This window comes from Phoenix dactylifera, chromosome 3 (assembly GCF_009389715.1).
Source record: "Phoenix dactylifera cultivar Barhee BC4 chromosome 3, palm_55x_up_171113_PBpolish2nd_filt_p, whole genome shotgun sequence".
NCBI classification, from domain to species: domain Eukaryota; kingdom Viridiplantae; phylum Streptophyta; class Magnoliopsida; order Arecales; family Arecaceae; genus Phoenix; species Phoenix dactylifera.
The window spans coordinates 20,740,088-20,767,382 of NC_052394.1; the positions used below are offsets into that span (position 1 = coordinate 20,740,088).

Genomic DNA, 27,295 nt, shown 5'->3' on the forward strand with positions numbered 1-27,295 from the left:
CCACCAAGGTAGTAGCCCAGTTGGAACGGAGCGTTTGCTTCCAACCAAGTGGTTCCAGGTTCGAAATGCGTGGGCGTCGATTAAATTCGGGGACCGGATGCTCCATGCCTAGACACGGGGTCTGGAAGCGCTACTGGTCGGCTGGTAGCCTGGGTGGTGCCAGGTGTGACGTACTCACACGGAGGGTCGGGTCGGGTAACTGAGCCGGCCCACGGATGGGGAGGGTATGAGTAAAATAGGTCGGGGTGCCCAACACACGACTCGGTCTACCCGCATCGAACATTCTCCTGGCGGGGTGGGGGCCCAGTGGTCGGGGCTGCTACGCGGGGGTGGGCTTGTCCCTTCCTCCCCCCTTCTCCTTTTTTTTCAGCAAAAAAAAAAAAAAAAAAGTTTTGGCTTACCATGCCGAGAAAAAGAAAAAGTAACAAAAGCTGAACCCATTTAAGCATATGTAAGACATACACAATTGTGCATAGGAACTGGCCTCTATGGGTGGGGACCAGACATAAGAGCTAGATGTAAAATGGCAGGCAAATAAAGGACAGGATGTTGTTCTTTTTTTTCATTTGATGAAGAGGGAGGTGAAGCCACCTCATTTTTATTAAAAAAATAAAGTTTACATAAATTATTTATAAAAAAAATACAAAAAAAATAAAATAAAAAGTTTTTACAAAAGGTAGTAACCTATAAGTAAACCTATTAAACTATTCAACAAGCTTAACAATTTGATAAGTATTTTGAAGGATCTCTTTATCTTCAATGTGCAACTATAGAAGCTCTGTATCCTAATGTCAGTCAGCCTTTTTCTAAAAAAATAAATCGTCTCTCAACGTGCGACGCCAATTCTCTAAGATTATTCCTAAGTTTGAGATGAGGGTCAATCAGCTTCTCTGAACACAGATGCTTCTAACTGAAGAAGGTTGATAAAATTTTCAGCAAAACACAATAGATAGAACTTGATTTTTTTTAAAAAAAATCTGAACATTTTGCTCTTTCCATATTTTCCAACAGACAACGGCAATCGACTGATCCACAGCTTTCTCATTGGTTGTTGAAATTTTTCATTTCTCCATTTGGTCTATAGATCATTAATGCTGGTAGGCCTTCCTCTCGGATTTAGTTGTACTTTAATTGCTGTCCATAAACTACAAACAAATGGGCGCCTAATTAGTAGATGGAAGATCGTTTCATTTTTTTTCCATATAGCACACATCTATCACTAGCGTGCCATCCTTTCTTAGCAATAATATCTCCTATATGCAATCGATTTCTGAGCGCAAACCATATAAAAATTCTCACTTTTTCTGGTAAAGCCGCCTTCCACAGGCTCTTATAAAAAGGACAACGAAGGCCACCATTATTAAAAAATTTGTAGTAAGAGTTTGCTGTAAAATAACCTCTTTGTGAGAGTTTCCACATGGGGACATCGCCAATTCGAGATGGTCTTACATTAGAGAGAGCTTTTTTGAGGGTATATAGTTGATCTATCTGTTGTCTTGTAAGGCGTCCACTTACTTTAACTTTCCAAGAGAGTGCTCTCTACGACCACTGCGAGGCAACTATGCAGTCCTGTTTTACTATATTAGCATAGAGCTCAGTAAACAAAGAGAAGAGCTTCAAGGACCCCAGCCAGCTATCCTCCCAAAAGCAAATGTACGTGCCATTTTTCAATTTAAATGATAGACAGATCCAAAAGGCTTCAAGATATTTGCTGATGTCTTTCTAAATAAGGGATAGGCTTATGAGGGTTTTTCTAATCCTCATCCCAAATTTCTTTATCTGATAGTAAGCTCTTTGAATAAGCTTCCACCAAGAAGAGTCATTGCCCTGCAAGAACTTCTAGGCCAATTTTGCAAGAAATGCTTGGTTCATTTGTTCCATATTTTTTATCCCCAGCCCTTCTTGTAACTTAGACCTACACACGAAATCCTAATTCACCAAGTAATGGAACCCACTAACTTTGTCCATTCCTTTCCAAAGGAATGCACGACACATCTGGTCAATCCTGTTAAGAACCCATTTTGATAATCTAAACACCGACATATAGTAAGAAGCTAGAGCTGACATCACACTATTAATAAGGGTAAGCCTACCCCCCAACGAGAGAAATCTTTCTTTCCAAGTAGCCAATCTCCTATTGATTTTCTCTAACAATGGAAGCCAACTTTGTCTTGTAAGTCTCTTATCAAATAGTGACAGGCCCAAAAAAGTAAAAGGTAGGGCACCTTTTTTGCAATTCATCAAAGTAGCCATTACATCAGATTTCTCTTCATGCATATTAAGGCCAACAATGGAGCTTTTATGGAAATTTATTTTCAACTGTGATGCCCCTTCAAAGGCTAGGAGAATGGCTTTCGTTGCTACAATACTTTCTTTTTTGCGGCACAGAGCAGTAGAGTATCATCAGCAAATTCAAGGTTTTTAATGTTGTGAAAGACATCAATTTCTCTAATTCCTTTAACTAGCCCTATCGATCCTCCCTGCTTAAGAAGCCTCGCCAAAACATCAGCAGCCAAGAAAAACAGGAAAGGAGATAAGGGGTCACCTTGTCGAAGACCTTTGCGACATTTGATCCAATTTTCTAGTTTACCATTCATAAGGAGAGCTACTACAGCTGAAGATAGTAAGCAACGAAACCAATGGGTGAAGGTCTTCGGAAAACCTCTTGCTTGAAGAGCTTCTACCAAAAAATCCCAGTTTAAACTATCAAACTATCCAATGGGTGAAGGACAGGATGTTGTTCAACAAAATAAAGTTGGCTTTTCGTACCCAAAAAAAGACTGGCTAATGTCTTCGTGGACAGCCAACTTTGGAACTCCAGAGGCACAATTGAGCCGAACGCTGCATATATACAACTTCATATGACTCTACGCTACCTTCGCTTGAACAATCTCTCCCTATCTTTCCCCTATCTTCTGAGAGGTGCAATCTTTCCCCATCTCTCTCTGAAGAGGCACAACACAGGAAGCTTAACAAGTCCTGAGTGCTATACCATCAATGTTTTTAGATGCTGAACTTCTGATATTGTGGAGTCGAATAGTATTCCTATACATAACACAAATTTCTACAACTCAAATGATGCATGTCAAAATTTAGAATGTCAGACAAAATCAGGTCATGAGTGACCTGCTTCTGAAAAGGGGAAAAACTTATTAGGCCTGTTGCTCATTTTGTTTAAATAAATCGGCCTCCTCATGGCTTTTTATCAATCTAAAAGTTCTGGACTAATTCATTTTAATATTTTAAAGAGATGCGATAATATAATGCCGATTGCTTCAGTGAAAGAAAGTTTTGAGTAATTTAGTCAAGAACGAACTTAGGAACTCCAAATCCATCCAAACAAGTCACTAGTATTCCAGTCATACTAAAGATGCAATGCAAGCTTAAGTAAAAAAGTTTTACAACTTTTCTCAAAAAAATTGTTTTGCAGCAGATTAGAGAAAAAGACTATCAAAATTTCAACAGAAGTCTGGGTCTATGGTCCTTTCAAAGGGGCCAATTTGAACATGTCTGACATTCATCTTTCTTGCGTCTGCAATGACTGAGGTCTGCATGCCACTTAAATGATCACTTCTCTCTTTCAGATCTTCAATATCTAATGCTTCATCGGTTTCTTGGGTGACCTCCAATAAGGCCATGCACCAGACATGACAACATCAAGATGTTCGAATACCATTATAGTTTTCATCAAATATGGGAACTACTATCATGAAATCTTCATCACACAAGATTGTCGCGGGGAAAAAGACTGATGCAACTCCACCAATCACACAGCAATCTTTTACAGGATAAGATTACTTGTTCTTCATCTATGATCTTAGAAGTCCAATGGTTTTCCGAACATTTCATTTATCTCATCCATAGCCTCCTTGGTAAAAATGGTTGGCTCAAATAAATCACACTCCTTACCAAAGTTAGAGGAAATGCTTGTCGAACCTTTTCCTTTTGACTCTTCTAAATCATCATCTGCCAATATAGAGAAGCCATGATTGGCTGGTTTCTGATTTAATGACACATTACCTTGCTTCTTTTTCGGTTTCTCACCCCTGACAAAATTTATTGGCTTTCCAAACATGCTGTTAATCTCGTCCATAGCCTCCTTCAGGTTGATAGTGGGATCAACCAGACCATGGTGGCATGCATTTTCTACTTCAGGTTCACCAAGAACAGTTGATCCAACAAATCTTCTAATCACCGTGTCTTCTTTTAGTCCTGAGCTGATCATATTGAGATTATCACAACTGCCAAAATTTAGACGATCTGGATTTAAGAAGACCGATGCATTTAGAGATAGAGCAGGTTGCTCTGACTCTTCCAAATACCTATTGTTCCCTTCATCATTTTTATCATCACATTCATCATCATCATCATCATCATCATCAGCCAATATTTTGAATGCTCCAAAGAATGGTTTCTGTAGCTCTGCCTTCATTGATTTTTTTGATGTATCTGAACTAAAGGGTTTGTGATGCTTACGAGTCTGCAGGTTGGGTGGTTTCTTAGCACAATTCTGGTCACGTTTTGGGTTCTGATGACATAGGTCTGGCCCATCTTCGGAGCTTTCATCAATGTACACCTCAAATTCACTGCTTTGCTGGTTTACTTTTGGTGTACTTCGATGTGATCTCTTAACAACTGGCTCTGGTTCCAGGGGCTCCCGAAACATACTGCTTATGGCATTCATAGCTTCCTTCATGTTGATTGTGGGATCCACTAAACCATGATGACAGGCATCTTCTGCATAAGACTTGCCAACAATAGCCGAATCTACAAACTTCACCACAACTGTTTCATCACTACAAAATGGAGTTTGCCGATCCGAATCTGCAGTATTTCCTTGGTACTCAGGGATACTTTTGACATTTGTTGACACTGGGAATTCATCTTTAAAATTTGTAAAACCTGTACAATTGGAGCTTCCTTCCATCAGATTAATGTTCTCAACTAATTCGTGATGATCTGCAGGGTTAGTGTTGGAAAGAGACTGCTGAGATGTTCTGTCTGGAATAACCATGTGATAGTTGCTTGGAGTCAAATCCCTAATTTCTTCAGTCCCTATAAATGAGCAATCCTCAGTCTCAGTGACAAACTTCTCCATTATAAGTGACATTCATAGTGCATGAAACGAGTAAAATCGGAATGCTTAAACTCATGAAGACACAATTGCTGGACTGACATGGCATATTACACGAACCTTTTTGTTCACTAATATTACTACCTTGATGAATATATTTAGAAGTTGGTCTCCCTTTGTTGGTGACAGCTTCCTGCAGCTGCAATACATTTGTAAGTAGCTAATAAAAGCAAAAGTAAACTAAAACCCATGATGCAAAAGGAGTAATACTTTAGCTTTCCGTTTCTTGTACAGCATCAAGCGATGAAGAAATTTTTCATAAGATTTCTGTAACTCACCAACTGGCTCTGCAAGGCTATTCAATAGTTTAGTGTGAACATAAAATCTAACAGTATCACAGAGTGAATATAAAATATAACAGTATCATAGATATAACTCTTCAGTCCGATAGAACTATCAAAATAAATGAACATGGTGCTCAATAAAGCGAACACCATAGGAATAACTTTCTTGGGCTGATCTTGATATCGGCCCACCACCCGGCTGAGTCCAGCCCCTGGGCTGACTCCTCCAATTTACTACTCTTATGTGTTTCTTTAGTTTTCCTTCTTTGGAGTTTAACTCAGGTAAGTTTTTCCATACGTTTCATTTCTTTTTTGAAAAAGCCAATAAAACAGTGAAAACCAAACACATTGTAAAGGGAAAAAGATCCAGCCAGTGAAGCCAATAAGTGAGCGTTCATCATCCAATATGAACATTACAAACTGAAGCAAATCATTGGTTTTGGGGTACATGTTTGATACATCAATTAAAGGACCTAAAGTTCTTGCAGGAGATGATCGAAAAGTAGCTTGTAGGTAATGTCTGGATGTCATGACATGAGTGCTTTATTCACTTGATTCTTCTTCAGCTAGACAAGTCCTTGGCAGAAAGTAGATGTTTGACATCTTGAATGGACTTTATATGATAATGACACACAAATTACACAATCCATGGTTAAAATCTTTCAAACTGTTTGCCAGACAGTTGCATATTCGCAGCTTGCTAACAATTGAACCCCATGAGTTTCCTCATGTATCATCAAAACCTTAGAATTGCCCAGTTAGAGCTTAACAAGATGAACCAGAAATCAGATTATCAATGGCTTGCCTTGCTAAATTATTATTTCTGCAGCACCTTCTACTCTTTCTTCTAAAGCCTCTGGGTCTGAACATCATGACCAACAGAAATAGAATTTCAAGGGACCACTGGCTCATCTACCAGAGCTCAAAATGTATTTGGGATGTTTCTTGATAAATCCTCCCCTGGATCTCAGGCTATTTTTTCAACTAAATTACATTTAAGCAACCAACCACTGAAGACTTCAATTTTGAGTTGGTCTTGAGTGATGAACTCACATCAATAAAACTCTGTATTAGATTATTTATAGTAAGTAATTGCAACATGTCAGGAAAGCAGGAAAAGAAAATAAAAGTCCTATGTAGTTTCTATATCTAAAATTGGAGCTATAGGCTGAGAATTGATAAAGTATGCCTCGTTCCATGATAAATTCATATTTCTTTAGCTCTTTGACTAGTTTTAGCATAAGGAGTCTCCCTTTCATTGTGTCATTGGTCCCCTCCTTTTCTTACACCTCATATCTACTATTGGATTTGATTCTTGAGAGCAAAGATTGGATATCACTAGGCCTTGTTGTTTGTAGATCCATCTACAATATTAAGACTCACTCAAACAGCTCAACAAAGTGCTAAAAATCACCACCAGTGGCTTATGGTTTTACTTGATTCAATGGTTGGATTTGCTAAAAATGTCTATTGTTTGTTTTTAACTGTTGCCTTCATTGACCAAAATTGCATGCTATATAAAACTGAAATGAAGTATGCATTTCTCCGCAGCATATGAAGCCACATCCATCTTTTCTTGCCCTATCTGAAACATTTCTCATCATTGGTATATCTATAAACTAATGCGGGCCTCTTAACCAGTTTGAGAGGTTCATTCAAGCATGCTAATTAAGTCCATCCACCGCACCCCCCCCCCCCACCCCCACCCCAACTCCCTTAAAAAAAAGACTAAAATATCATATATTCCATGGAACACATGATATTCAAGGGGATTAACCAACTTACATTAAAAAAGAGAGCACCTTTGAGCTACTTGTGATAGATTTTGCTAGTTACAAGATCTCTTTGTTGTGTCCAGTCTGCCTTCTTTCTCAACAAAGGTATATTGCTTATCAAAATCACATGCACCTTTGATAATCACTTAAATTTCTACCTACATTTATTAAGCAACACTTATGGCTTAAGGCAAGGCAATTCCAAAGTAATCTCCACCACCATCTTGTTGCTAGTTTGGTTATTCTTACCAAATCCTAACTTGATAACACCTACACCTGAGCAACTGATCTCTCTTCTTGTCTCAAATAATTAAGCATCTTGCATGATCATCGTCCTAGCAACCATTTCTTAAATCGTCATTTTGGTTAATATCTATCATTTCAAATTGCATCTAAGATTAAATTATGTCTTTTCCCCTTCCCCAGCCCTTCAACAGATAGCTAACAATGTCACCTTCTTAAAGCTTCCTCAGACTACCAGTGCACATGCATATTCCATCCCAACCAGTTCTCCAACTTTTGCTTTAACTAGTCTAGAGTTCCACACTATGAATGGTGTAATATCTAGCGATATCCTTCAGCACTTTAAGGTCAAGACTCTCATATCTGTGATTCTTATTCTATGAAATTCAGACAGAATTCAAGTTTTATTGCTGCCCTATGAAACTCTTGTGAGCCTCAAACACAAATTTGGTGATGACACGACATGCAAAAGAAGCCTTCCGCTTCATCTAATTCAATCTTACTTTCCTAGAAGTATCCCTGTGTACGATGAGTTCAAGATGTCAATGCAAACATATCTTAGTAACTCTAAACCAGCTACTTTGACTATAGCCTGGACAATGTATTGGTCCCTATTGATAGAAAAGCTCTAAGACCTATCAAGAATGGCTCGGCATCTACAACTTAAGGCTTCAGAAAGCCAGTGTCAAGATTGTAAAAAATCTTCAACATTATCTTCGATAGTGTGGGATGTGATGAAGGATTTGGGTTCTCTGATGCCAACATGAATAGTTCTCAATTTGGTCCTGTTTATCTTCTCTGGTCCTTACGTTAATCATTTCGTGGAATATTCAAGTGCTCAGCCTTCAAAACGAGAGCTTCAAGAAACCTTGTGATGAGTTCAAACTGTGAATTATTGGCTTCACAAGAAACCAAAATATCTGCACCTTCCTAAACTTCCTTAATTCAATTGGTTACCCAAGATTGGACTCATGTCAAAGTCTAGATGCAATTGGAGCTTCTGGAGGTCTTCAGTAAGATGGAGTACGAGGTCCCTATCTATACTAATTACTTAAAAATCAATTCTCTCGCACTTTCCTTCGCTGAAGTAATCTCGGAAAAATCTTGGACCTTCATAGCAGTTTATGGCTCAAATCAAAGATCCTTCATAACTATCTTCTGGAATGAACTTGGTTATATACGATATTCTTTTCTGGGACCTTGGGTGTTAAGGAGGAGACTTCAATGTTAGAAGGCTATTATCAGACAAGAATGGTAATTCACAGAATCATTAAGATACCCTTCAATTTAATTATTTTATCAGGATAAATGATCTTTTGGAAACGGATATTAAAGGAAGAAAGCACACTGGGAGCAATATGAGAGAATCACCCACTTTGGAAAAACTAGGTAGATTTTTGTTTGACCTTAACTGGGAAGGATTATATAATTTCGCTGTTGTTCAAAGCAGTATCAGAGCTGTGGAACAGAAGGAAAAATGAATGGAAAATTTATCTGAGGGGACCTTTAACTCTGACTGAAACTCAGAATGGATGGAACCTAGTAATATTCTAAACATTATCAGGCCTAGTACTGGACCAGATGTCCCACTCTGGAGATCTAGTAAAAACCGATCTTTCACAGTGATATTCCTTTTAATCCTTTCTCAATATGGAGAGTAATCAGATCTCCTATCCACTCTTCCCTTTGGAAAACCACAGCCCCAGATAAAGTTAGAATTTTTATGTGGTAGGACATGATACACATTGCCGAGGTACTAGCAAAGAAGAGGTGGAACATTAGTGGAGGATGTAGTTTCTGCAACTGCTGAGAATAAACAGTCAACCATTTATTCCTTCAGTGCCCTAACTTGAAGCAGATCTGAAAAAAGGTAAAAAGTAAGATCGAATTCAAAGGACACCCGCCTGCATTACTGCCTCTGCGGACTCTACCGAGGTAAAAAAAAAAAAAGAATTAGCAATAGAAAAAGAACTGCTTGGGTAAGCTGGTATTGGCAATCTGCTGGACAATTTGGAAGGAATGCAACAATCGAGATTTCTTGAAGGAAAAAAATTGTGTTGAGGCTACCACTGTAGCGGATCTGCATCCCTTCAAGGACTGCAGTTGGCTCCCAGAGTCCAGAAAAGCTATCACCTGTTATGGAACTCTCTAAACTCATTATTTCCTTCTGCTAACTAGCTGTTTTCCTTTCTTTCTCCTCCTAACTTATCTTGTTGTACATATTAACTTCTATGGGCGGGCTGTTGCCCTCCTTAATCAAAAAGGAACGATATCAGATAAAATCTGAGTTCACTCTTCTAAACGAGATTAATAATTATAGAAAATTAGCATATAATTTTATCAGGAGCGGTCCAGCAAGAATAAAAGAAACGATTTCTTACTTTTGAACCCCCAAATGGTACATCTTCTCCGCCTCTTCAAACTTCTTCTGCTTCTCGTAGTATAGAGCATAGGCCGAATAAAACATCGATCGCTTCAATCCGATCTGATTCCTCTCCATCCTTCTCAAAATCACTTTTGCATCATCCACGTAATCCATCTAAATCAAGCATAGTAAAAAAAAATTAATTTCATGAATTGTAGCTCAAGGAAAATAACAAACACAAAAAAAATCACGAAAACAAGATTCAAGCAATCCACTTCCAAATCCATTATCAACAACTACATAACCTGTAAATAGAAAGCCAAATAACTTTGGAAAAGAATTAAAGTGGGAAACTGCCCATTAGGTCAAATCTTGGAAAGCACAAAGAAAAGAAGACCTAAATGAGATTTCTTTTTTCTTTTTTTTTTTTGCCGCCGTACAACGGTCATAAGCTTGATACTCCATTACCAGTTCGATCCAAACGCGAAGGTACCGAGAATCGTTGCGGTATTTCCGGTCGGATTCGAAGGTCTGGGCGCATTTCTGGAGGAATCGAGGGAGCTTCTCCTTGAGGATATGAGAAGGCAGCGATTCTTTCATCCTCCGAACGCCGCTGCATTCGACATCGGGGCAAAGCGATCAAAGGTGGAGTAAAAGAATCAATAGAAAGGGGAAAAAATAGAGGTTAAAAATCGAATAAAAATTCCATTTTTTTCCTCTTTTCTACTTCCATACTGAAGCCATGGCCGAAGGGGATCTGAGCCACTGTAGTTTTTGATGTCGGAGACCAGCGAAGAGAGAAGCTCCTTCTGGAAATCGGCCGCCATGGATTCCGAGCAGAGAGAGAGAGATGGCCGCTTAAATTTCAAATGAGAACCGCCCGGTTCTTTTTTTTTTTTTGGTGAAAAAATAGGAGGGGAGAGGAAGGGACCAGCCCACCCGCGTAGCAGCCCCATTACTGAGCCCCCCTTCCACTAGGAAATGTTCGATACAGGTCGCAGGTTTCGCGTGCCTTCCCCGACCCGTGGGCTCACCCCACTGGGTTCACCGCCTCACGTGTGGGTACGTCACCCCAGTGCCATCTTGGTACAAGTGGAAGGAAAGCATAACCGCCAATAAGCCAGCCGAACGTGGGGCATCCGGTCCCCTAATTTAATCGACGCCCGTGCGTTTCGAACCCGGGCAACTTGGGCGGAATTATCGCCCCCTTACCACCAGGCTACTACCTTGGTGGCAACCGCCCGGTTCTTCGTAACTCGGTTGAGGGACCGAAACAAGGGTACAAGACCCAGTCTTGGCGTCCCGGAGTGGCAATCTGAGGAGCGAGCTAATCCTGGGCCGGGCCTCGGGCCTAAACTCACAGTCAATCTTTAAGCGGGCGGGCTTCAGGCCGGGCTTGTATAATTTGACTGGTTTTGTGCCTAAGGCCGGGCTTCTATAATTTCGAAAGTTGAAATCGCCTAGTGCGGCAAATGACTCATGAGCCATTTGCACTGCACCATGCCACTCAGGGAATAAAAATCCTCTTATGCACTAACCAGAGAAATCGCATACATTAGGACCGGACTCTTACTACCAATGGAGTCCGTCAATTCTTTAATTTTTTTTTAAAAAAAATAACAAAAGAAAAGAAATCACGTGCATGAAGAGAGGTTGTCTACCTGTATTATCTCTTCTTCCTTATCAAGCCCTCTCCATTCGCCCTCTTTCTCATCAAGCCATCTCTCCCCTCTGTGCCTTCCTTTTCCTGCCCAAGTCTCTTTTTCCTTCTCTAAATCCCTCTCTCTTTTACAAGGTCAAAAAAACTTAAAGTATGTATCAAAAAATGAAGGAGTATGTATCAACTAGTTATGTATTGTGCATTGATAAATACCATATTTTGAAAATTATGTATCAATTTATTTAAAAGTGTGTATTAAGATATTAGATGATTATTTTATTAGGTCAGTATCATCTGACAATATAGTGTGTACTAATAAATACCATGTTCTGAAAACTGCATATCGATTTACCTAGATGTGTAAATTGAGATACTGAATGATTGTTTTGATGGGTATGTATCATTTGACCATGTATTATGATTAGTGAACAGTACGTTCTGCAAACTGCGTATTAATTTATTTAAAAGCATGCATCAAGTCGCTACTGGGTGTGTATCAGAGAAGCTTACAATATGTATTTGAAAGCCGATGACTGTATATCACATGGCCATGTAGTGTACATTGGTGAACACCATATTCTGAAAATTATGTATTAATTTATCTAGATATGCATATTAGGATGCTGGATGACTATTTTGCTAGATGTGTATCATTTGACCATATAGTATTATTGGTAAATACTATGTTTTGAAAATAGTATATCAATTTACTCAAAGGTATATATTGGAATACTGAATAATTATTTTGCTAGGTATGTATCACCTAGTCATATAGTGTGTATTGATGAATATTATGGTCTAAAAACTACATATCGATTTACATGTAGGTGTGTATTGGGATACTGGATAACTATTTTGTTAGGTGCATATCATCTGGCCATGTACTGTGTACTATATTTTATCTGGCTGCCTTATATTTTTTTAAGTCATGAAAATAACGAACTTTGTTAACAGGAGAAATTCTGTCCCATTTGATTTTTGGATTTTCTTTTTAAGTATGCGTGCATCTGAGAATTTTAGTTCACTCTCGAGGGCATAAGAGAAAAAGGCCAAGTCCAATGCTCGTCATATCACGGGTGGTTCTATATACACCCCCCCTATTGCTCAGGACACCCCCCAAAAATTAAAAAAAAATTAAATACTCTCTACACCCCCCCATTTGCTAAAGACACCCCTAAAAAATTAAAAATTCCTAAATTACCCCCCACCCTCCCCACCCCCTCACCTAAATTGCTCTCTACACCCCCCAAACCCCCCCCCCCCCACCCCGCTCTTCCCCTCCAAAACACCTCGCCAACGCCCAAAATCCCCCCGTTCCCCCTTCTCCCTCTCGTCGCCGGCATTCTCCCGATCTCCGACCACCTCGCCGGCTTCTCCCGGAACCACCTCGCCGGCTTCTCCCGAAATTTTTTTTTTCACGGTTCGTGCTCCGTTCGGCACTGGATCGCCGAACAAAAGGCTTCTGTTCGGCTGAACAGTGCCGGACAGAAGCCTTCTGTTCGGCACTGTGCAGCCGAACAGATCTGTTCGGTTGAGGGTTGCCGAACAGAAGGCTTCTGTTCGGCACTGTTCAGCCGAACAGAAGCCTTTTGTTCGGCGATCCAGTGCCGAACGGAGCACGAACCGTGGAAAAAAAAAAATTTCGAAACAAGGTGGAACACGTACCTTTGCGGCCGATTCTTCGTCCCAAATCACTAGTTGCTTGTCCATGCTTCGAATGGGGCTTAAATCTCCTTCAAAGATCGCCTAAACGATGTAAATGGATCGAGGAGTTTAAGGGGGGTTTGAGGGGTGTTTTTTTTTTTTTCTTTTCAAAACGAAACGGAGGAGGAGGAAGGGGGGTGTATGAGAAAATTTCAAGGGCAATATGGTAATTACACTAAAGGTTAGTTTGGGTATTTTTTTTTTTGGTTTTTGGGGGGTGTCCTGAGCAATAGGGGGGGTGTATATAGAACTACCCTCATATCACTTGATAATCTAACACAGTCCATGTTCTTGGACTTGCAGTCTATGTCCCGTGCATATCTTAATGTGGATTCAAGGATAAGTGTTGCATCATATCACGGAAGAATAAAAAAAAAAAAGCAAGAGGGTCTTGTTCCTTGAAATCCTGTGATCGGTTGAGGCTAAACAAGGCGAGGCCGACGATCAAAAGGCTGGCAAAGAGAGGAAGAGTAAGGCTTAGTTACCGGATCATAAAAAAAAAAAGCCTGCGGAAGATCTCGAAATTGCAGCTCTAATTCAAGGGCTCTTCGAAGATGAATACTAGAGAGTGGGTAAAGATCATTTTTATAGTCAAAATCTGGTGTTTAAAGAGAAAAGAATGGAGACCTAAATCCCTCCTTCCACCGGAATTGGGGAGGAGACTGCTTCTTCCATCTCATGTGCGAGCCGCGTGAGACGCAAGAAATTTTTCCATCTTGCTTTAAGCTTCATAGCCCCACATCCCTAACCTGAATATTAGAACCAAGATGTTCCTTCTGAAAATCGTGATATTTCCATCAAGGGACAGGAGCTAGGTTTTCACTTTTCACTATACACGTACTTTAGATATGCCCTATTATACAGTTCTAGTACTAGGGTAAGGCATCCAAGTTATTGTCTCCACTGCTCGCCAAAATGTTCATTGGAACTCATAAATGCGCGCATCTCTGATATAAATTGCATAAAGGGTGTGCCTATAATTTACAGAGTATGTGCATCTACAAATTTCAAGCAAATATTATAAAAGAAGTCCCCACCTAATGCCTACCTTAACCATTCATACACCAAATGTAATTATTAAATTGTGCAAACAAAATAAGAGATAGGTTATGTATAGTTCCATATTAAGCTATGAAACTGTAATCAAACCACTAACTATTAAATACACTGAACAAGAAATGAGACTTTACAATATAACTTTTTGCTGAACTTCAAGAAATGAGACAAATCCAATTCTGATATCGTCATGCTCTCACACCAACCTTCAACATTAAAATGGCAACTAACTGGAATCCAAGCACATAGATTGTGAGGTAATTGCATATGCCAAGAATTTAGAATTGGCCTGAGAAAGCTCCGCAGAAGCCATTCCACAGGGTTCTGCAAGCTGCAGTTGTTCAGTACCATCTGGCAAACACTTCCTTCTCGGTTTCGTAATTACTTCCATGTCTAATTCAGCCATTGCAATCCTAATAATTTTCTTTATATTTGATCCAAAGAACAGCAAGTACATTTACATGGGGACGATATGCCATACACTCTGACACATATGCATGACATCCATTTGATCTCCAATCCAGGAATGTAGATTGATGGCCTCAGCAGAAGGACCAAAAGAGAGCCTCCACACCTAAAGCACCTGTTTGTGTTGCAACCTCTCCATTAAGGATGTCAACCTGCTAAACCATGGCCCCCATTGGGCATTGGTTCAGGCTGGGTCATCAAGTCAGGCCTATCCAAAGTACCTGCTTCGCTCAGATTTAGCTCAACATCCCTACTCTCCATCCAAATGTATTTGCAGCATCTCAAAAATAGTGAGGGCAGTGACTAGAATGTTTCAATGGAGAATAAACTCAACTTCTTTCACATCATTTCCAAAAAGGGCCTGGAGAAAGTATAATAGATATGAGAATTTAGACTAACTTCACTTCATTAACGTTTGGAAAACAGTTAAATTGGACACAAATCAGGTGCCCGCACCTAAAAGCTAAAAACATTCTAATATTCTTGCTATCATAAGGATTCCCGTGAATTAATGAAGCATGGCTAGTAATTTGCAGATGCTAGCATCAGCTCCAAAGGGCTTGAACTCTGAAAATACTACCATTGAAAGAAAAGAAATTTAATAATAACCCATATATCAGATGACAATTCTGACAGGCGGAGCATCAGGATCAGCAAAAACTAAAAATAAAGGTCGCATAGTTAACTGGCAAAGAGAAATAAGGGCCATCCTTCTGCAGCAAATGATATCCGTAAACAATCTCAGCGCATATCCAAGCTACTAAGGACCACGAACGAGTGGATACATTAGCTAATAAAGTTCCCATATCAAAACCCATTAACATTTGTCTGCAAGTGGCAAATCACTGCCACATTGGCACAAAGGGACCCGGGTAAACAGAAAGGGGTATGAAAAATGACAACATCCTAACATACTTGTACCTACCTTGAGACTTTGAACTGCTTTCCTATCACAGAAAACAGTATGATGTAAAGAGGAAACTTCATTGCACTCCAAGAAGTGGCTTCACCTCATGAAACCAGAACACGTCCAATCATTCCCTGAGTCCAAGTTGCTGTCTGCTTCAGTTGGTCATCATCAGATGCAAAACACTCTCCTAAGAAATCCTTATGGAAAGTACAATCTCTGAAGAAGATCTTTGTGTTTGGACCGAGTGTGTCTGCAAGATCCCCCATGACAGCAACCGCAGCTTTAGTCACTCCCTCATCCCTGAAAACAAATTAAAGAAACTCAAAATTCATAAAACTTATAAAAACACAGATAGGCACAAATGCATGTAATAACATGTATTAGGAGAGCATATATACCTATCCTTGTCTTTAAAGATTGCCTCTGTAAATTGCAAAAGATGGCCTGCATAAGGAACCATCAGCTCTGCCTTGGAGTTTTTAAATCCCTGAAGTACACCAGAGTAAGCATCAAATATGCCGCGTCTAAGCTGGTTTCCGTAATCAAGCAAATCCTCATCGCCACCATCCATCTGAGAGCACAGTTCAGCAGCTCCTTGCAGCATTGGCATTGTATAGGGCAGATACTTCTCAAAATGCTCACCGATGGCAAGGGCAATGTCCCCCAAACATGAGAAAATGGGAGGCTTGACAGACCGGTTGAGCAAGGAATTTGAGAGGTTCCTGAGAAGATGAGTCATGATACCATCACAATAGGGAAGGATCTTGTCATCCAAGGCTCGGCAGATGTCCCCCACGACGCCAACGGAGATAGAGCAGACCTGATACTCCTTAATATTTTGCAATCCCATCTCTAGATACTTGTAGAACTCTGGCATGTATTTAGCAAATTCTGGACCAGTAGCATAAGCTAGTGCTCCAATGGCAAGCATTGCTTCTTCATGCACAGTAGAACTACGGCAAGCAAACACTTGGAGAAACAGGATCATCATCTGATCAGCAGCCTGCAGAATGATTGACTTTGTCTCATCAGAGGCACTCAGCTTCTGAATCAATACTTGGAGGACACCACAGAGCAAAGCTTGAATATCAATTTGCTTCTCCCTGTCACCCGAGGAAACAACTTGGAGCTCTACAGTCTGGCCTAGTCTGGTCATGATTGTGTGGAGTAACTGGGCAATCATATTTGAAGTCTCAGGTATACTGCTGCACCTTATTATCTCATTCAAGGTTTCATATGCAGAAGCCCGAAGCCTGGAACCGTTAGAGTCTGTGCGATCAGCAGAGAAAAGGAGAGCCGCAATGATGTCAGGAAGGTAAGGTGAAAGGACAGAGGAACTTGACCCTGACCCCTCATCCTCATACCCCTGAGCAAGAAAGTAAATGGCACCACAAACCTTTTCAGCCACGTTAGGGGCATCTTTGATACTTTCCAACAATACAGACATGATATGAGGAAGATTTGAAGATGTTACAATTGGATAGGGACTGTTTGGAGAATGCAAGAATTCAAAGATCCTAGCCAAAGCCCATGAAGTGGTGTCCTTCACATGGCTATTCTGGTCTTTCATTGAATTAAGAAAGAAGTTTAGACCAGCATGAACCAGTGGAGAAAGCTTTTCAATCGATGGGCCTTCAAGAATGGACCCAAAAGCATAGGTGGCTGCCTCTCGGCTTCGCCAATCAGGTTTTACTATGTTATTCTCCACGAAGGGCATAACAAGGGGCACTATCGCATCTCCAACAGTCCTTGCAACAAGTCCTAAGCAGGTCCCAGCAGCCATGGACAAATTCCAGATACCTTCATCTTGATCTTGATCCTCCTCCTGCTTCAGAAGAGTTTCTAGCAACAATGGAACAAGGAAAGGAAGTGTTTTCTCTATAAAATGAAAATGGTGATGCTCCGAGCCTGCACCATCGGCTCCCCCATAGACTTCTTGAATCTCAATCTCTTCATCACAAACAGAACTCCAGAACTCAATAGCTTGAAGGGCAACAGGTTCTTCATCTGTCTTCACAGCATTTGCTGTCAGATTGAATAATGTCTGCATATACTGCTCCAGCACCTCATAGTATGTAGAAGATATAGAAACAAGGCACTCAAATGCCGCCTGCCTAATCTCCGGCTCTTTTGATACAGCAGTCTCACATACAACCTTCAAAATGAAATTCCGCTCCATCTCATTGTCAAAGTTATGCTGAGCGAAATCAAGAGCATTATATAGTGCTCTAACAGCAGCAAGACGGACTTCAGAGCTCTGTTCAGTCTGAGACATACCCTGAACAACAGCAGTAAGGACTGCATTTACTTGGTCTTGCTCCAAATCCTGAGAAGATATCTCCTCACAGACATAACCCAGTGCCTGGAGGGTTGCTTGTTTCAATGAGGCCGGTGTCTCTAGCTGGGTCATGTTGGATAGCAAGTGGCCAATGAGCTCTGGCCATTGCTTTCGAGGGATCTCAATGGAAGCAATCTTTCCAATGACTTGTGATGAGGTGTGCCCTGCCTCAGATACAGATGACCCAAGGGTCCGGAATAGAGATTGCTTGATCTGGGTTTTTACTGAAGCATCAATATTTACCCACCGTTGTGTCAGCTCTCCTTTCCTAATTAAGTCCTTTGCATCCAAAGAATTCTTAAGGATAATGCCAGCAAGTCTTCGGGATTCACGAGGCTTTTTCTCACTTGATAGCTCAGCAGATAAGGAGAGGAGAAAAATGGGGAGATTCTGCTCCTGAAACTGCTTAAGGTTCTTCTCTGCAACAGTCCTCACATCAGCATCCGGAGATTGGGCTGATAATAGGATCTGGGTGATCTCCATTGCCATTGCTTTGACACTAGATAAAACATGCAAATATCCCAATAATCAAAATGGAAAAACAATCAGTTGTGGAATTCCAGACAAATATTAATGAATATTGCTATAAATTAAGGATGACGTGCTCCTTGAGGAGGTTAAATTTGTAGTTGGCAAATGACAGTCTAACTGCTAGATGGAATCATACAACCGACTTTGTATTTTCAGTAGTGGTTGAAAGACATAGAAATTCAGTGTCAGTGTAAAACAGCCACATATCAACATTACTTAAATCCCAACAGGAGGATAGAACCCTATCTTTCCCAAATACAGCAACATGAAATATCTAGAGACAGGAAAATGGAAATTAACAAGTATAAAAGTAAGCAGACTTGAAGGTCTAAAGTTTCACCTCTGCCACTGTTATTAAGCTTGCAAATACAACTTCATGATCACTCAGTCAAAGATAGGTCAGTCAACTTCATGGTCAGATCGGTTGGTGGACGGCTAGCTTAAATGTTCACAATCCAACTCAGCAACTCAGAAATCCAACTCGTGATCTCGGCAGAGTTTTTCAGCAGTGAAGAATCAAAGTCAGCTGAGTGTCAAAAACTACCTCGTAGAAAGTGTTATATTTTTTTTATACTTTATACACTTACATTATGCAGTTGTTATAAAATATTTTTGCAAATATTTCTTTTTAGATTTTCATTAAGTTTTCTATCACAATGTCTAATGTTTTTAGATTTTCATTATTGTATTGATTTGGATTTATTCCTAAGCTAATTTTATTAACACATGATAGAAGACTTCTCCCTTTTCCTGAAAAAAGAAGGCAAGCATGAAATACTGCATCAGTAGTTTTACCCCTAAGTTCACATTGAAGTTAACATTTGAAATATCAACCCAAACTTCTTTGGTACTTGAAATTTCAACTTCACTGCTCTGACTGAAGTTGGCATTTCAATGAATCTTCACTATGCACTGTCCGTTTCATTAAAGCAAAAGGAAAGTTTTTATCTATAAAATAAATTTCAAAAACATTTATTTTGAAAAAAAAATGTTTGGATTAATTTATATCTTAAACATCTTGGATGGATTTACAAGTTAACTGTCCAGTTTCTGACACATTTTGTTACTGAATTAATTCGAATAGATCAAAAAATGACAAAATTTTCAGTTTTACTATCAAGTAGTTCCTACATACGAAAAGCTTAAGAAAATGCGAACACATATCGAGCAGAACAAAGTTCAATATATAAATGAGACATGCAAGATAATTTATTAAAAAACACATATTTTCTTTAAAAGAAATATCTCGTTAGCACAATAAATGCCGATATATATAACTAAAGAATTCAGCAATGCAAGGCAAAATACATTAATCAAACCAATCCCTAACAGACATCACAAAAAAACTAAATCGCAGGAGAAAAACGATTGTCTGAGATTCAGATCAAACATAATTAGGTTAATGCCATAGAACCCATAAATCGGAGCAAAATCAAGAAGGAAAAAGGAAACGACTACTAAAAAGAACTAAAAGCACTCATTTAAACCAGCCAAACAAAGAGAACTCGGAATAATAGACCAGATCGCGACTAAAGGAGATCCAAGCAACCCTAGCGTAATTCCTAATCGCTCCCCGAGCTAGTGGCTACTACAGTGTGGCCAAATCAATCCAAGGGGAAAAAAATCCAGCCGAACAAGACGCATCGGATCTAGATCGAACACCAAACCCCAGATCAGAGACCGGAGAGAAATACCTCAGCTTCGGACCAGCGGAATCTCGCGATTCCTCCGAGTTCCCTTCAGCGAATCGAGGAACAGTATCGAGGAATAGTAGTAGAGGCGAGGCGAGGCGAGGCTTGGATCGGTCTCTCTACGGATCGATCGGAAAGCGGAGGAATGATGATGACGGATGGGTAGCGTTTTGTTTGGGGGTGTTTGTAAGGGTTTTTTTAAATGAGTCGGGAGAGCGGGATGGAATACTCGCAGATTGCGGATTGGCTTTATAAGGGTGTCCGCGTGTGGACTGCCTCAAAGGAACGCTAGTTTTTTTGTGGAATCGCGTGGTCGCATGTGTGCAGATACTCGTGTGTTCGATCGATTCGTGGATGGAGGGCTCTCGTGGGCTGATCTGGAGACTGGAAGTGGGCCCCAAAATGACTCCTCGGGACTTAACTCTTAAGTTTCTCGGCCTGGGTTCTGGGCTTAGACTTTTAATGATGATTTCGATCTTTTGATTTATTTTTTTGAATCAGGGGCTATTCTAGCGTTCATATGCTTCTACCTAGCAACCAAATATTCTATACCTATGCTATGACTGATTATACACCGTATGAATCTTTTCGACATGATATTTTTCTATAATTTATTTTTTTTTGAGTTGCTTAATTTTTGGGTGGCAAAGCCAAGATGTTGGGCAGAACTTTACCATTAACAAAGTACAGATTAATGTAATTATCCATTGAATGTGGAACTGAGAATGTGGAATTTACAACAAGTACAAGCATATTGGATGCGTGCCAAGTGCTGGTTGATGCATCACATAAAACATTGTAGAAATTCTAAAGCCACGTAGGTAAGCAGCCTATTATTTGTGAGAACAAGATCTTGCTGGGATCAATTCAGCTGATGTTATTGATTTTGTTTTTTTGAAAAAGGGTTGATCTTTCTATATATTACGAACTACAACCTTTAGGCATATACGTTGAATTTATCCAATTGAGCCTATCCAGGTGTGGCCTATACTAATATACTTCGGGATTTATTTTAGTTGTTTAAATTTGACCTGGACTCCGATTCAAGATGAGCCTGTGATAAAATGATGGGATATATCTTGTGATAGTTGCAATGAAGCTAAATTATATGTAATTGGAGCGGAGAAAAAGCCCATTTTAGTCTCATAACTGATTCTGATATTGTTTCTGATAGGTAAGGCATGTTATAAAAAAATACCCTTTGGACTTGGTCTTCAACTCATTCGATGGTGCCTGTGAGGTTCTTCCAATTGGAAACACTCAGAGTTGGATTTGAAGAATTAAGATGCTATCCGTGGGCGGCAAGGAGCATATCTGAATCTTCTTCTCGTGATTACGGTGAAGTTGATTTCAGAGTTCAAAACATCAATAGCTTCGTCTCCATGTAAGATTTATTATCTCATATAGTCTAATAATTTAAAGATGGCGGAGGATCCATTGCCAGAGTACTTGCAAATTGCAATGCCATGGTGTCCAACCAAAGGTGATCAAATTTGCTTAAAGAGAAAAACACCACCAACAAGCTACATATGCTACATTGCAGAAGCCATAAAATCTAAAATCAATCTCTCTCTCTCTCTCACACACACACACATCTAACGGGCAGTTTAGCCACCCGTCATACAATCTCAAATCTAAACAAAGTCACCTTTTTTATCCCGAGTGCCAACCATACATAAATCAAGGGACGACTGGAAAAAGAAAAAAAATACATGTAATTACTAGTGTCATACGGTCCTCCAATCTGCATTTGCAAATAAATTTCGTACAATTTTCTTCCACTGTTACATGATTAAACGTCGCCTAGTCACACTCAACATCAAATGCAGCAATAAATTAACAAGAACTTAAAATAATATTTTATATATATATATATATATATATATATATATATATATATATATATATATATATAAGTATCATCTGCTGTTGGAGTCCAGGACATTAGAAAGCCAGGACTCGGTAGGGGATCGGAGCTGAGGAAGGCTCCAAACCGTTCTTTTGCGCTCTGAAGCACCACCACCACCACCTGCTCTGTTTTGGCTTCTGGCACACTTACTTCCTAATTGTTCTGGAACGCAGATTTCCTTAGCTTTCCCCCTATCAACACCCCGTCCTCCTTTTCTCAATCTACTAATGTCTAGAAAAGGCAGTCCCCATCCTGGAGAATGGCAAGCCTTGATGCTTAGCTTGTCGTCACATCCACCACCATCATCTTCTACGTCAGAACTCAGTCCATCACTCAAGCCTTCCATTGTTTTCCGGGGGGAAGCACTAAGATTAGCTCTGGAGGTTCGGCATCTGCCTAGGCTCTTGAACCCGCAAACCATGGGCTTCAGGCTCCAAGGAAAGAAGAACATTAACCCACAAGCCTTCGAAGGTACGTCGGTTCGAGCCTCTGCATGCGGAAAATACGGCACCTGAAGCCTAGCATCATGCGCCCGGTGCCTGGTTCGCATCTTGGTCGGCTCCCTCTGTGATTGATGAGAGCAAGAAGGAGGAGCTCTCCGATAACAATGTTTACGAGTCGTGGTAGCAGAAGAATTGGCTAATGCAGTGGCGGCTGGAAGAAAGCGGTTCATGATGAAGCTGGGTGCTCGATCGACCGTTGCTTCGATATGGCAGGAGCTCAGTCTATGTGCGATGGCCAATGACTCGGACAGAGAGATCTCCTCCAATGCGTCCGAGAAAACATCTCCATCCTCGGTTCCATCACTGCAATTATCGACGTCGCTATCGTTGCCATCATCATGACCATGACCCTGGTGTTTTCCATTGGCATTACTATCTTCTCCCGAGGGACGCCATTGGCTAGGTGGGGGCTTTGGGGGGAGAGGGCCGTTGTCTCCGTTCGAGCTTAACCCGGCCCTTCCTGCCTCCTTGGGCACGCCGGGAGAGCTCTCCCACACAAAAGGGACCCCCTGGCTTGCATCGGTGGAATAAACTCGTATTGAATTGGAGTAGCTCATACTGATAGTGTCTGCTGAACTGGATGAACGCCTCGCCGATTTGAGAGGTGCGTGGAGATCCAGCTGCTCAAGAGGCCTCTCTCTTGTGTTTCTTGTTTCCATAACATGGGAACTCCTTGCAGGTTTAGAGAGCTCTACATGGGGGAGGAAGAAGGCATTGAATTGAGATGGGTGTAAGAGAGTAGCATGAGCAATATATACCTGATCGAATTCAAGTTAGGGGAGTTGAAGCGTGTGGAGTGGTTATCGGTTGAAGTAGAACCAAGGACAGTGGTTGGGAGGTCAAGGCATGCAAGGTTCCCGTGAAGGCCTTGAAAGATATGGGAAAAAGCTAATGAAAAAGAGACGCTCCCCTTGATAAGTGGATACGTGACTTTGAGCATGCCATCCGTCAGCAATCTAGTTGGAAGCTCTGCTGCCATTGGATTTTTGGGAGATCTGATGGACACCAACTTCGGATTTCAGGATCCGATGTCAGCGCTCTGCTCTCCAAAGATCGAGCAAAGCGTTAACCTTGCTGGTTCTTTTTTAATCGAAATTAAAACTTTGCCTAGTGAAAATGAAGTTTATCCTTAAGTAGTTCTAAGCTTATGTATTCTAACTGATAATTAAACTGAGATAAAAGAGATGCTGTGAATCGTGCTAGTTTGAAGTAGCAGCAATAAAAGTTAAAAGACTTAAATAAAGTGATAGCACGATGGTATATTTTCTCCCTGGAATTAGCTAATCACCTTGGATGAATAAATGCTCTCTTAGGAGCATTGCTTATATTTATCCTATACTTCTAAGAAAGAGAAGAAAGAAAAGTTCTTTTTTTTTAATCGTTTGTCTCTTAGAGAAAGATTTTATGTCAAAATCCATGTCTTAGCCCACTTGCTTTTGACCTCACAACCCATCTTCTCTCTTCTTCATTGCATCAGTACCTTTTTTGTAGACTATAGAAGAAGTATGAGTGAGAATCCTATTCAATTCAGGGTTAAATTAAGCTGGAGATATCTAATTTCAGATCACAGGCCATCTATGATTCATGATGGTCCATGATGCAATAGATCTTGTGCATTGCATAGCATGCCATCCATATATGATCTGAGATTCATTGCATCGTAACCTGTCATGTGCATCATAAATTATTTTTGATTTGAGACAACCTGAAAATGACTAATTGAATCCTAGGATGAACAAGGTTCGAACTTATACTATAGACAATTCGATCCATCTTACTACATTACTTTCAGCAAAGATGGCTGCAATAAACTGAACCTATCTCATCCTAATTACCACCAATTCCTGCCACTGTAACAAAATAGAAAAATAATCATATGTGTGTAGCTATAACAGAGGATGAGATATAGAAAGCTTTAAAAGAAATGCAGCCGGATAAACCACTAGGATTAGATGGTTTTCCACCTCTTTTCTTTAGAGAATTCTAGTGCATTATTAAACCAGATGTTATCCAAGCTGACAAGGATTTTTTCAGGTGCACTACTATGGCTTTCTCCTGGAATGAAACCTTTATTGTCCTCTTACCCAAAAAGTCTAACTCTAAGCAAGTGAAAGATTACTGTCCTATAAGCCTTTGTAATACGATATACAAATTAATAGCCAAAATTCTAGTAAACCGTATCAAACCAATATTACCCCTCTAATCTCTTCTACTCAAAGGGCATTTATCCTGGGCAGACAACTCACTGAAACTATTTTACTAGCCCAAGAAATTATACATTCATTAGAACATGCCATAAGGTCCAAATCCCTAATGACTATAAAAGAGGATATGGAAAAAGCTTTTAAGAGGATTAATCGGAATTTTGCATAAACAGTTCTTAATCATTTTAAAGTCCATCCTACATTCATTACTTGGATAAAAGCATGTGATATAAACCCTACATTTGCTCTTCTCATAAATGGTTCACCTTCTTCTTGGTTTAGACCTACCATGGGATTGCGTCAAGGCTGCCATTATCCCCTTATTTATTTATTATGTATTCTGATATGCTATCAAGATTGTTACAAATTGCTGAAAAGCATAAGGTACTTTGTGCCAATCAACCAAGGTGAAGAGGCCCAACTTTATCACTTACAGATGATAGTTTGCTTGTGGTTCGAGCAACAACAAGGGATACTATATGTTTAAACGTATTAATCGACATATATTGTGCACTATCAGGTCAGGCTGTCAATCTTCAAAAATCACCTAAGTTTAGTCCTACTACTCCATCATCAATCAAGAGACAGATACAATAACTTCTACAAATACCACTAAAGGAGGGGGTATGGCACTACTTAGGAGTTCCACTTTCTAGATCTGCACTTAGACCAGTTGATTCCACATATTTGCTAGATAAAGTGGGGGCTATAAGCAGCTAGCAATGGAAGAATCTCTACTTTGCGGGGGGATCAGCAACCTTGCTTCAGTTAGTCCTATCCTCAATTCCTAGTTATTCTATATCTTCTCTATATATTCCATCGTCTGTGTGCAGGCAATTGGAGAAAGAGCTCCTGAGTATTCCTTTGGGGTCATTCAGCAAATTGCAGAGGTATTCATTTATTATTATGGGAGATTGTTTACTCCCCCAAACAATATGGAGGTTTGGGATTTCAAACTTTGCAATCAAGATAGCAAGCTTTCTTAAGCAAAGTAGTTTCTCAGCTAGTACTTAATGATAATTCACTGTGGGCACAAATTATAACATCTAAATACAAATTCCAAGGCACATGGACTACTTACCATAGGCAAAATATTCTCCAATTAGGCGCCAGGATAGTAGCATATGCACCCCATATACAATACAATTTTATTTGGAATCTAACAGATGACACATCAGTCAATCTTTTACAGGATCCTTGGCGTTCTTCACTTCCTCTTAATTCATGGCACACATATAATAACATGAATGTTGATTTGTAGGATAAGAAACTGGGAGACTTCATAAACTCTGACCGTAGTTGGAAAAATAACATATTAGCTACAATATTTTCAGCTGAAATGATGCCTCAAATACTTGCTATTCCATTAGCATATGGAAGGTGGACTGATCAACAAATTCATCTAGGATTTCTAATGTTTCAGCTAGAGATTTTAATAATCTACAGCACACAATATCTTTTGCAGGTAAACTCTCTTCATTATGCTGTATTTGTAAGCTTTTTATTCCTATGACAGTCAAAATATTTCGCAGAAAATTATTGTGGCAAAGAATACCTGTAAACAGATATTACACACCTAGGGCATGATAAGGGATGATCAGTTATATTGTAACCTATGCCCTGGTGATATTTTTTGATATCCCTATGCTTAGCAATACTGAAATCTTTTGGCAGCATTACTCAATGGACTATGCCCTTGCTCTTTCCGGTATGGGATGACATAATGTTTGATACCATGGTAGAGAACAAAATTCATATCACCCTAGTATATGCGGCATGGATGTTATGGAAGGCTAGAAATTATTGATTATTTCAGGCCGCTGTTTCATCTCCACAACAATTGGTAAGACAATTAAGATGATATTTATTCTAAGGTTGGTTTTATAACACAGTTGAGGCATCGGGGTGTTACTTCTTCACTATCTTATTCTAATTCTACTTATGTTCATTGGATACCCCCTCCCCCTGGTGTTCTGAAAATCAACTATAGCAGAAGGTAAACGAATATCAAAGGTTTTAGTTCCCTATGTAGAACTCCTAACAGCATGGGCCGGTCTTGCTAAAGCCATTCATAGTTGCAAAGCATCATAGGTTGAATGATATCTTTGATTGGAAGTCAGCTACAATCATTTTTCAAGCATTCCATGTGTACGGAGAAGCTAAAAAAGCTGCTAACTGGATTGCAACCCAAACATTTGACAGTCATGAAGTTTCTTATCAGGATCAGCTCTCTATTCCACCGGTTTTCAGACAAATTTTGCTTGCAATGTGATAGCTGGACAGTATGAAAGACACTAGTTTTTTCTTATTATGATGTACCAACAAAAAAAAAATAGAAACGAGACCATGCCATTCTCTTATTTTTGTTGGTATGGCCCACGATAATGCCTCAAATGGGTGGGCTTCAGGGATCAACTCAAATGACCGATCATCCCAACTAGGTTGGGCCGCTCGGCCCGCTTCTTGACCCACAAAGCAAGGAAGGTATAAAGAAATCCAAGCACCAACCTAACTATCGTA

The 27,295-nt window shown here is 39.9% G+C and overlaps 3 protein-coding genes across 10 annotated transcripts; all 3 read right to left on the reverse strand.

Moving 5' to 3' along the window:
* Window positions 1-3,316: 3,316 nt before the first annotated feature.
* Window positions 3,317-10,684, reverse strand: LOC103718818. Of its 7 annotated transcripts, none has more exons than XM_026809138.2 (6): window positions 10,537-10,684; window positions 10,270-10,414; window positions 9,818-9,975; window positions 5,345-5,429; window positions 5,219-5,267; window positions 3,317-5,055 (listed from the first exon to the last, which is right to left on the reverse strand). In XM_026809138.2, the coding sequence occupies exons 1-6, from the start codon at window positions 10,626-10,628 to the stop codon at window positions 3,818-3,820; spliced, it is 1,767 nt and encodes a 588-aa protein (XP_026664939.2). In that variant the 5' UTR covers window positions 10,629-10,684; the 3' UTR covers window positions 3,317-3,817. The 7 variants fall into 7 exon arrangements, with proteins under 7 accessions (XP_026664939.2, XP_026664936.2, XP_026664937.2 ...); XM_026809135.2 differs by having other exon boundaries at window positions 3,331-5,055; window positions 5,195-5,267; XM_026809136.2 differs by having other exon boundaries at window positions 3,331-5,055; window positions 5,219-5,273.
* Window positions 10,685-14,263: 3,579 nt separating this feature from the next.
* Window positions 14,264-20,390, reverse strand: LOC103718095 (importin subunit beta-1-like). Of its 2 annotated transcripts, XR_005511214.1 has the most exons (4): window positions 20,163-20,390; window positions 15,998-18,436; window positions 15,615-15,899; window positions 14,264-15,050 (listed from the first exon to the last, which is right to left on the reverse strand). XR_005511214.1 is itself a non-coding variant. In XM_008806761.4 (3 exons), exons 2-3 carry the CDS (start codon window positions 18,424-18,426, stop codon window positions 15,701-15,703), a joined length of 2,628 nt encoding a protein of 875 aa, XP_008804983.2. In that variant the 5' UTR covers window positions 18,427-18,436; window positions 20,163-20,390; the 3' UTR covers window positions 15,371-15,700. The 2 variants fall into 2 exon arrangements, 1 of the variants encoding a protein (XP_008804983.2); XM_008806761.4 differs by lacking the exon at window positions 14,264-15,050 and having other exon boundaries at window positions 15,371-15,899.
* A 1,688-nt stretch (window positions 20,391-22,078) lies between these two features.
* LOC103718826 lies at window positions 22,079-23,230 on the reverse strand. The gene has a single exon (XM_008807819.2). The coding sequence runs from the start codon at window positions 23,228-23,230 to the stop codon at window positions 22,079-22,081; it is 1,152 nt and encodes a 383-aa protein (XP_008806041.1).
* Window positions 23,231-27,295: the final 4,065 nt, after the last annotated feature.